The sequence below is a fragment of the Ursus maritimus genome, unplaced genomic scaffold, assembly GCF_017311325.1.
Source record: "Ursus maritimus isolate PB19 unplaced genomic scaffold, ASM1731132v1 scaffold_32, whole genome shotgun sequence".
NCBI lineage: Eukaryota > Metazoa > Chordata > Mammalia > Carnivora > Ursidae > Ursus > Ursus maritimus.
The window spans coordinates 11,957,354-11,967,366 of record NW_024425786.1 but is presented as its reverse complement, the minus strand read 5'-3'; the positions used below and the strand labels follow the sequence as shown (position 1 = coordinate 11,967,366).

The window sequence follows — 10,013 nt, the reverse complement described above, 5'->3', positions numbered from 1 at the left end:
CCGGCCTTCCGCCCCGCGCCCCCAGTCTCCCGCTTCTCGCCTCGCGCCCCGCCGCGGGGCATCGCGACGCCCGGGCCCAGGCCACGGGCCGCAGCGCCGAGGCCGGCGATGAGCGCGAGGAGCCGGCATGAGCGCAGGTGAGTGCGCAGCTCGGGCCGCCCGGAACCGGGCGCGGTCCCCGGGCCGCCGGTCGTCGCGCCACGCGACACCCCCACCGCAGGCTCGCGGGCCAGGGGAACAACCCCCGGAAGCATCCCCGGGCCCGTCCCCGCCCGCGCCCCCGTCCGGGGGAGTGGGCACCGGGCCCTTCCCGGAGAGGCCAGGAGCCCGGGGATGGCGGCGCGCGGAGCCATCCCCTCCCCGCCTTCCTGCAGCCCTGGGCGCTGTGCAGGAGGATGATTGGAGGTCCTCGGGGAAGGGGCGCAGGGAGCTGCCCCACGCCTACTGGACTCCCTCCCGCAATGACAGATGTCCAGGTCGGGGAAGAGCCTTGGAGGCCGCTGCATCCGGGGCCTCTGGGTAGTTACTCCTCTTGGATGGATGGAGGGATGAATGGATGGATGGATGGGTGGATGGATGGATGGATGGATGGATGGATGAATGAGATTGGAGAAGCCAGGGCTCCCGAATCCCTGGGTCAGTGTCCTGGACACAAATGCCACTCCTGATCCCCTGCCTCAGGGGCCCCCAGGGGAAGCCTGTCAACACCCGGGTCCGAAGACCACACCCTGCATGTGACCCATCCCAGACCATGTGTCCCAAGCCCACCCTTTTCAGAGTCTAAATCCCACCTGCTGCAAATGGAGCCAGGAGACCTCTCTTCTCCAGGAGGGTCTCGTCGCCATGGCAGTCACTCAGACCCCAGACCTCAGCAAAGGGCCCACCAAAGGTTGAGCATCCTCAACGGAGGCAGACCCTTCCGTTCTGGTCTCTCCCTCCCCACCCCCTACCTCTCTCCCCACCCCCCACCTCTCTCCCCACCCCACCGGAAGCTCAGCGTGAACCCTGGTGAGGGAGGGGGAGGGCTGAGGAACAATGCCCTCTGAACCCCAGATTTAAAGATCAGGTTACTACTAGCAGGTTGTTGCCCACCCCCTCTAGCCTGGCAGAGGAGAGGAGCTTCTGGCTGCTGGGGAAGCACGGCAAGGGAGGAGGCAGCCCTGCCGCCCTGGGCCACTGCCAGGTCAGCAGCAGGAAGCCGGGCTTCCGCAGGAAACAAGAGGTTCTCAGATGGCTTTGACTCCAGCCCCTCCACTCCGCAGTGCGGGTGGCATTGCCCTAGGGCTGTGGAGTCGGGGGGGTTCAAGTCTGGTCTGAACCACCCATAGCTGTGCGATCGCGGACACCTCTCTGTGCCTCCTGTTAAATGGGGTCCAAATCCATACTTTTCACAAGGCGGCTGTGAGGGTGAACTAAGGGAGATGTGTTCATTCAGACCCGCTCGTTGCCAGCCTTATGACCGCCAGGGACTTTGAAGCTTCGTTCCACAGTTTCCCGTACTGCAGAATGAGCTGGCAATAGCCTCTCCGTCCCTGTTATTCAGGAGAGCAGTGCAATCGGCGTGGAAAGTATTCCCATCCTACACAGCCTGCTCGGGGCCAGCCTGAGCTGGTGTTCCTGAAGGAGATCAGACGCTGCTCTGACCTTCCTGTGCCATCCCCGGGGACACTGAAATGTGACTGGAGACAAACCAGCACTTCCGAGTGTTTCGACAGGTGTCTCGCAGGAGAGAGCGCACTGGGCTTTGACCTTGTCGGGAGACTAGAGCTTTCCGCAGACGGGACTTCCTCCAAGGCGGACTTGGGAAAGCATGCTCCCCAAGGAGATGAGGGGTGTGGGATGGGCACCAGGACGCAGCTCGCAGAGGGAGCATTGTTTAGATCAGAGGGGAAGCGAGCACAGGGTGATCTCTGGCAGGGCCCTTCCCGAAGAGACCAGCGCCTCCACTCCTGGCTGCTGACCCAGAGGCAGGGGTCAGTGACACTCTGCACCATTGCTTCCGTGCTCTGTTCTGTCAGCGAGATGTGCAGGCGTGCACTCGTTCTCTCCTTCAGTAAATGGTTCCCGAGTCCCAGCCACGTGCCTGGCTCTGTGGGGACGCCCGGTCCAGCCTGATGGCATGATGGCTATCGGTGGGGGTGGTGGAGGCCGGGAGGGAGGGTTTCAGAGCAACACAGACCCTTTCCAGCTGCTAGACAAGTTGGTAAGCCAACTGCCTCTCCCAGATCAGTCTTCTCACCTGTAAAATGGGATGCATTTGAGGATGGTTGCCGGATGAAATCAGATCGGCACAAGCGAGGCAACCTGCCCCAGGTGGCCCAGCACGCCATGCAGGCTTCTCCCATCCCCAGCCCAGCCCTGAGCCGGGGAGAAGCGGTCGAGTGTGCACAGGGGAGCAGGGGCACAGCTGTGGGTTCAGACCGCCTGATGGGAACGTGGAAGAGAGCCTGGGAAATGGGTCAGAGCCGAGCCACACCTCTCTGGCAGGGAAGCCGGCAGCTGCCCGTGAAACAGGCCCAGGCTTCAGGAACGTCAGCCTCTCCCGGGGCGGCCGCTGCTCACACTTCCTCGTGTGCCAGCCATCTGCTCAGGGTTACGCTCCTAGCGAGGGGAAATGGAAACCTAGAAAGGTTAAAGCACTTGCCTCCCAAAACACAGCTTGCCTGTAAGAGAGCCAGGGGCTCTGGGGAAGAAGCCACGAGGAGGGGGGTGCAGTGGTTAGGAGCGTGGACCCGAGAGCCAGACTGCCTAGATCCAGATCCCACCACTCACCAGCCTCACCTCTGCCAGCCTCAGTTTCCTAATCCGTACAATAGGGATACAAGTACCCTCTTCATAGAGTGGTGGTGAGGAGTAGGCGAGGTAACGTATATGAAGCCCCTGCAACAGGGCCTGGCCCGTGTCAACCCTTTAGAACCCCAAGGTGCTCTTTTGCTTACGCCACGGAAACCCCCAAGACCAGCCCTAAGGGCCAAAACACAACCTACCGTGCCCCCCTCAGGGAGCCGGTCAGAGACAGCGGGGACTCCAGTAACAACTGGACCACCGCAAGAGAGGTCTGTGGCTTTTTGGTGGCCGAGGGCCTGAGAACCCAGCCTGCCAGGCTGTCACTTGCCCTGAAGGCCTGCTCCTCTGCCCCCCCAGACCAGGAGCCAGAGCAAGTCACCCCCTGCCAGGCCCCGCCAGCTAGCAGAGGGCCCTCTGCTGAGTGTTGTCGGCAGGTCCAGGTCGCTGTCAGGAAGGGAAGGAAATGCAGCCCTGACAAGACTCACTCACAAGCCGGCCGGATGGGGCCGGGCCCCGAGAGTGGAAGGGACCGCCCCGGGGGACCCGGCTTGGGGCCTGTCGGAGCCCCAGGGGAGAAGGCTGACCTGGCCTCCTACCTCTCCAGCTTTGAGCCCCTGCTGCTGGCCAGAGACCCCCATGGTTGCGGGCTACAGGCTGTGTGTGTGTGTGTGTGTGTGTGTGTGTGTGTGTGTGGTGTGTTCCCCAGAGACCAGCCTCTTCCCGGCGCTGGTGGCTCTGTTTGTTCTGAGTCAGCCGAGTGGACAGGGAGGGCCTGGCCGGAGGTGGGGCTTGGGTTGTTGAGTCATCGAGTGCAGAGAGGCCTGGGGAGGTGAGGCCGTGAGCCCTGGTCTCTGATAGTACCCACTTGGGCCCCTAAAGTGCAGGATCCGGCTCCAGAGTCCTGGTTCCACCATTTACTGAGGGGGCGAGGGGGTGGTGTCTTTGTCTCTCTGAGCCTCAGTTCCCTCATTTGTAAAATGAGAGAAAGGAGCCCCGCTCCTTGTGCCGCTGGAGTGCTAAATGAGCTAATTCGCCTGGAGGCGTAGAGTGGGTCTTGTCCCTGGGAAGTGCTTGATGGCTGTCGGCTGCTCTGATTATGGTCATTACCATCGTAATTATGATCACCGTCGTTATGTGGAGATATGGGGGCTGGGCTAGGATTGCACAGACTCTGCCTGGTCTGATGGGGACACGAGGCCCCAGTCCTCAGGGCATTCTCAGGTGGCACGGCAGAGGGATAAAACCCACGCTGGAGTCAGCCTGCCTGGACTCGCATCCTGACACTACAGCGTTCTTGCTGTGTGATCTTAGCCAAGTTACTTAACCTCTCTGAGCCTCACTTTCTTCTATATAAATGGGATAGTGATTGAGCTCACACGGCAGGGTTATTGTGTTAACTGTGTTGAAAAGGGCCAGGAGCAGAGTAGGCTTTCGGAGGCGTTGGCTGTTCTGAAACTTCAGAAGCCCAAGTGTTTGGGGACAGAGCAGCTGAGGGGCTGGGGATGTTGTGACAGTGGCAGTGGCCTGGGACACTCTGGGCTTGCAGGACTCTGGCTGGGGAGGGGAAAGGGCCGGAGCTCAGAAATCTGCAGCCTGCTTCCCCTCGCACCCCCCGCCCCAGCCTGGTGTTCCCGTCCCTCTAAGTGAATCCAGAGACTCCTGTGAAACCTGCAGGTCCCCAGCACTGCTGCCATCGCTCTGGTAGGTCTGGGGACGGACCCAGGCACCTGCATGTCTGCACCCCACAAAAGCTGCCCAGGGGTGGGAGCAGTCAGCCCAGGCCCTCTGCAGGCCCGGAACAGTCGCTGTGAGCCTGCCCTGCCAGGACCCCAGCGCTGCCGTAGGCAAGATGGGGGAACAGAATTTCTGCAATAGAGCCACTTAGTGCTATTCTCTGAGCCTCAGTGTTCCGATCTGTACAATGGGGGTGATAGCCCTTCCCCGCAGAGGGTTAAGTAAGGAACCCTGGCAAGTGCTCAGCTGGGACACAGCAGCTTCTGTCCTCTGCTTACCCCTCCCTCTGCCCAGCCCCCCACCCCCCACCACTGGCTGAGCTCCTCCCTCTCCCTCCCTCCATCCCACCTTCAGATTGGTGGCCCGTATCCTGGCTGCTATCGAAGGCAGACCCGACATATTCTCAGTCCAGACTCGACTTCTCAGCATCTCCTCGCTGCCAGGACTCTGCTGGGCCCTGGAGTTGAACAAGGATAAGCAACCCTGATCTGTGCCCTCTGGGTGGGGACCCCATGCAAAGGGGACCCAGAGCTCCCAGGAAGCTAGTAGCTGGATGTGTGAGGGCTGTGGAAGCTCAGGGCGCTCACCAGGCCCTGTCCCCCCCATTGTGGGCCCACACCCAGCCAGGGATAACCAGACACACAAGGCAATAAGACCCTGTGAGTGAGAGCCAGCAGGACAGTCAGGTAACAGACCCGTGAAGCCTTGAGCCCTCGGGTCTGTCTGTCAGACCAGTTTATAGAATTGTGATGCTTTTTTTCTTTTTTTAAAAAAGATGTTATTTATTTATTTGGGGGAGAGAGAGCATGAGAACATGAGAGCACAAGCTGCGGGAAGGGCAGAGAAGCAGGCTCCCAGGACTCGATCCCAGGACCCGGGAATCATGACCTGAGCCGAAGGCAGACGCTTAACGACTGAGCCATCCAGGCGGCCCTAGTGATGCTTTTTTCTTTTTACTTCAAGTCTCTCCTTGGTCATGCCACCATTAGCGGAAATCCAAAGGTCGTGGTTTCCCATCTAAAATAACCCGTTGTCTTCCCGCTTGCCTCGTTCCCATAGTGTTCCTCTCCCACTGTAAGCCCATAATCGCAGATGAAGATGGCTTTCCCGGCCACGGCCTCACTCTGAAGCACAGCCCTTCGGTCTTCAGAATCAGGCACTGCCAGGAAACCGGGGGCGGGGGGGGCAACCACGTCCTGAGATGGTTGTGACACATCGCGGCCATGGCCCCAGGATCCTCACTCACCAGAAAGCGCCACATCTGTTCCTGCTAGAACCTTCATCTCACACAGCTGTGAATACCGTTGTCTTGAGTAATCTTACTGTCCCCTTCCTGTGCTCTCCAGCATCAAAGGTTTGACTGCCTTTGGTCCTGGGACCAACACCTTAAGCTTTTCAGGGCAAGAACCCAAAGCACTACAAAGATCTGTGCCACCTGCCGTTACTTTTTTCCAGTTCGCACGTCCAACCCGCTCCCATTGGCCCCTCCATGCTGGTCCTTGGTGTTGGCAAGCTGGTTCTCTACAGCTCTACTCTAGTAACTGTGTGCGAGACCCCATCAATGGAACATTCTGCTGGTCTCCGGAAACATGTCAGAGAGAAAGAGACAGCGTAGGTGGTGGGGAGGGCAGAGAGAGTCCCAAGCAGGTTCCACGCCCAGTGTGGAGCCCAACGTGGGGCTCGATCCCAGGACCCTGAGATCATGACCTGAGCGGAAATCAAGAGTCAGACACTCCGCCGACTGAGCCAGCCAGGCGCCGCGCGTGTCAGTTTTAATAAAGGACTCTGTCTGTACCTGGGAAATGACAGGCACAGAGGGGACATGACAGGCACAGATCAGTTACAGCAACCAGGACGGCAGCCGTCCGGGAGAGCGAGAGCGCTCCCTCCGCTCCTTCCTGACCACAGCAGCTGCATGGAAGCCGCCGCAGCTTCCATACGGGCCACAAATGACGACACTAACTTTGTTGAAAGTCAGAAGGAGGAGCGCCCCCCCATGACCTCTGTCCTTTGTGCCCACAGACAGCAGCCCTCTCGTGGGCAGCACGCCCGCCGGCTATGGGACCCTGACGATAGAGACATCTGTAGATCCCCTCAGCTCCTCAGTTTCATCCGTGGTAGGTGGGGGGTGTGGGCAGGCGAAAGCTCCCGTGGGCCCCCCAGCCCCCCCCGCTCCTCCCCCCCGCCCGCCCCGCCCCCACCTGGGCCCTCTGTGTCGCGCCCGCAGAGGCTCAGCGGCTACTGTGGCAGTCCATGGAGAGTCATAGGCTATCACATCGTGGTCTGGCTGATGGCGGGCATCCCTTTGCTGCTCTTCCGCTGGAAGCCGGTGTGGGGGGTGCGGCTGCGGCTCCGGCCCTGCAACCTGGCCCGCGCAGAAACACTCGTCATCGAAATAAGAGACAAAGAGGTGAGGCAGCTTGGTGCTGGAGAGGGTGGCGCTGGGGTCGGGTCAGGCAGCCCGGGGCGGGGCGGGGGGGGGGGGCTCTCAGCCCCATCTGGCCGCTGATTTTCTCTGGGACCGCACAGAAGTTGTCGTCTCTGAACCTCCACTTTCCCATCCAAGCAGTGGGCAGAAGGGGCAGGTTGGGTGGCTCCTGCTTGAGCCCTGCCTCGTCCAGCAGGGGCCACCAGGTGGCAGGTGGGACCCGGGAGGGGAGAAGTCTCTTCCGGTACCAAGTCCACAGCTCTGTTCCAGGATAATTCGTGGCAGCTGTATACGGTGCAGGTGCAGACTGAGGCCGTGAGTGAGGGCAGGTGAGGCAGCCCCGTCCCCCTTCCCAGAAGCCCCCGCTCCCCACCGGCCCCCTTCCACAAGCGCTCGGAACAAAGGGAGCAGTGCCTCCCACCCCAGGGAGGGACTGCGGCTCCATGGGATGGGGAGGGGCTGGGACAGCTTCCAGAGCTGCCCAAGAACCCCCACACCCCTTCCAGCCTGGAGCTGCCGGCACAGGGCCCGGAGGACGGCCGGAGCCAGGCGGCGGTGGGGGCAGTCCCAGAGGGTGCGTGGAAGGACACCGCCCAGTTCTGCAGGAACGAAGAGGCAGTGAGTGGACGGCTGGGGTCTGGACAAGTCCTTAAGCCTCCCTGGGCCTCAGTTTCACGCTCTATACAATGGGACAGTTGGACTCCACATTCCCCGGGCACCTCTGGTTCCATTGTCCCCAACGTCTACGATGCTCGGCCGACCACCTTAACACATCCAGGCCTCCCCGCCTCCTTCCTGCGACTCTGGCCTCTACCCCTGCTCGGCCCCCCACCCCCCCTCCTCCTGAGGCTGCCTCCAGCCTCTTCTCTCTCCTACCCAGCAGCGGACGCTCCGATACTACGTCTTCCGGGGCCAGCGCTTCGTCTGGATGGAGAGCCAGCAGGCCTTCTGCCAAGTCAGGTAGGGGTGAGGACCGACGCGCGTGTGCACGCACACCCCAGTGCTGGGCGGGACAGAAGAGGTGGCATGAGGTGGCCCGGCGTGGGCTCCCCTCTCAGCCGTGTGCCTTGGTCCCCTGCGATGCAAGCCAGTCACCGAGCCTCCCCAGGCCCCGGAGTCTCTGTCTGTAACCAGGGCATAAAGAGAATCCCCGCCTCCTAGGGCTGTTTTGAGGGGAAAAGTATATAAGCTTCGCCTGAAGTTAGGCTTAGCCTCAGGCCAAGGTGAAAACGCCAAATCAGACCTTAGGCTCTGCACTCAGACCATCTGTCTGGGGGCTCGTCCCCACTCAGCCTCCTCCTAAGTCTTAGTAAATGGGAGCTGCGTCTGCAGAGCTGAGCAAGGGCACATGGGGGTGGCACCTGCCACACGCTTCGTGTGGCTTCTCATCCCCCCCAGAGCCCTCCGTGGCAGGTGCTGTCACCATCCCCGCTCTGCAGATGAGAAAACAGGCACAGAGAGGTTAAGTCCCTTACGGAAGGCATCATCATTGTCAGGAATACTTCCGTCACTCAGTAGTAGTGATTCTTGTCACTATTAAATGTTCTCATCATGGCTCGTTGTTCTTCCTCGGCGACGCGGTTTGGAGCCCGATCGGAGGAACAGGAGAAGGTTAAGTCCAGAGTCAGTGAGGGACCTGCCTCCTCCCAGAAGCTCAGTGGGCCAGAAGGGGCCTGGAGCCCCGAGTCCCATGGGGCAGGGGAGGCAGCGCTCAGGCCCCATCGCCCACATGAGTCCCCCTCCCGCCCCCCGCCACCCCCCCCACCCCCCAGCCTGCTGGACCACGGCCGCACCTGTGACGACGTCCACCGCTCCTGCTCCGGCCTCACCCTCCAGGACCAAACCGTGAGGTGGGCACCGCCCCGCACGCTGGGGACCCGTGTCTTGGCCCGCTCTGCGTGGTCTTCGGTCACCTGCCTTCCCTGGCTGTAAGACGAGGTGCTAGCTGTGTCACCCCGGAGGGTCTGGCTGCCGCTGTCCCCTCCATCTCTTCGCCCGGCCACTTCTCTTACAGGAAGACGGTCTACGGCCCCAACGTGATCAGCGTGCCGGTCAAGTCCTACCCGCAGCTGCTGGTGGACGAGGTAGGGCTGTCCCTGGGCCTCGCCCCAGCTCTGGCCTGGATTGGCTGTGTGACCTTGGCCAGGGGCTTGCCATCGTAGGGCCGCTTTGTAGTGACAGGCTAGGGCAGCTGTCCACTCCTCCGTAGGGGACAGTCACCTCAGACCCTGCCCCGTCTGCTCAGGGCAAGGAATTGGAGGCCGTGGTCCAGGCTGGGGCTGGGAGGAGAGGCCGGGAGGCCAGGCCGCAGAGCCCGGGCTTCTGTGTGCGAGAGCCGGGCTCCAGAGCCCGGGCCTTACTGCACCTATCCCGCCTTAACCCTCTGGCAGCCGCGTGAGTAGGGACACTCGGTTCATACACAAAGATCCCAAGCTTCAGAGGGGTGACGTGGCATAGGGGACAGAGGGCGCCAGTGACGCGGACACCCTAGAGGACACTGAACATCCCGGCCCTCTGAGCCGGAGGCGGACGCCCACGAGAGGGAGACTGGCTCCTGGAGTCGGGCCTGATGGAACCCCCAGGCAGCCACTTGGGAGCTGTGTGGCTCGGGGCAAGTGACTTGACCCTTCGGTGCCTCCACTCCCTCATCTGCAAAACGGAGCGTGGAATTGTCATCACCATTGGATGACACTTAGAGGACGCGCCTAGCAGGGGCCTGGCATCTAAATGCCTGTGTCCTCTTAGAGCCTAGAAGCCGGGGGCTCCAGGGATGTCTGGAGGGGCTGAGCAGGAGCAGGGCAAAGGCCCGGCCTGGGGCTGGGCCACCCCGGGGACGCGGGCCCTGATGCTGCCTCCCCGCCCCTCCCCCAGGCACTGAACCCCTACTATGGGTTCCAGGCCTTCAGCATCGGGCTGTGGCTGGCGGACCGCTACTACTCGTACGCCCTGTGCATCTTCCTCATTTCCACCGCCTCCATCTGCCTGTCGCTCTACAAGACCAGAAAGGTGGGGGGGGGTGGGGGAGGGGGCGGGGCAGGTGGGGGGAGGGGGCGGGGCAGGCGGG

At 61.7% G+C, this 10,013-nt stretch overlaps 1 protein-coding gene and 1 non-coding gene across 4 annotated transcripts in view; one reads left to right on the top strand and one right to left on the bottom strand.

Annotated features, from left to right (window-relative positions):
* LOC103666828 (ATPase cation transporting 13A2) overlaps positions 1 to 10,013 on the top strand; it is an 18,464-nt gene continuing 8,451 nt past the window's right edge. Inside the window, exons 1-9 of one of the 3 annotated variants that reach the window (XM_040645843.1) lie at positions 1 to 137; positions 6,544 to 6,638; positions 6,749 to 6,931; positions 7,220 to 7,278; positions 7,456 to 7,567; positions 7,833 to 7,909; positions 8,722 to 8,799; positions 8,964 to 9,033; positions 9,821 to 9,955. In XM_040645843.1, coding sequence (XP_040501777.1) covers positions 128 to 137; positions 6,544 to 6,638; positions 6,749 to 6,931; positions 7,220 to 7,278; positions 7,456 to 7,567; positions 7,833 to 7,909; positions 8,722 to 8,799; positions 8,964 to 9,033; positions 9,821 to 9,955 — 819 coding nt within the window. In that variant the 5' untranslated portion in view covers positions 1 to 127. Of the gene's footprint in view, positions 138 to 6,543; positions 6,639 to 6,748; positions 6,932 to 7,219; positions 7,279 to 7,455; positions 7,568 to 7,829; positions 7,910 to 8,721; positions 8,800 to 8,963; positions 9,034 to 9,820; positions 9,956 to 10,013 lie in introns of all 3 variants that reach the window. The other 2 variants (XM_040645844.1, XM_040645842.1) reach the window with 2 other exon arrangements.
* On the bottom strand, positions 6,381 to 6,469 carry LOC121099859. The gene has a single exon (XR_005831600.1). It is a non-coding gene; the product is annotated as a small nucleolar RNA SNORA16B/SNORA16A family (small nucleolar RNA).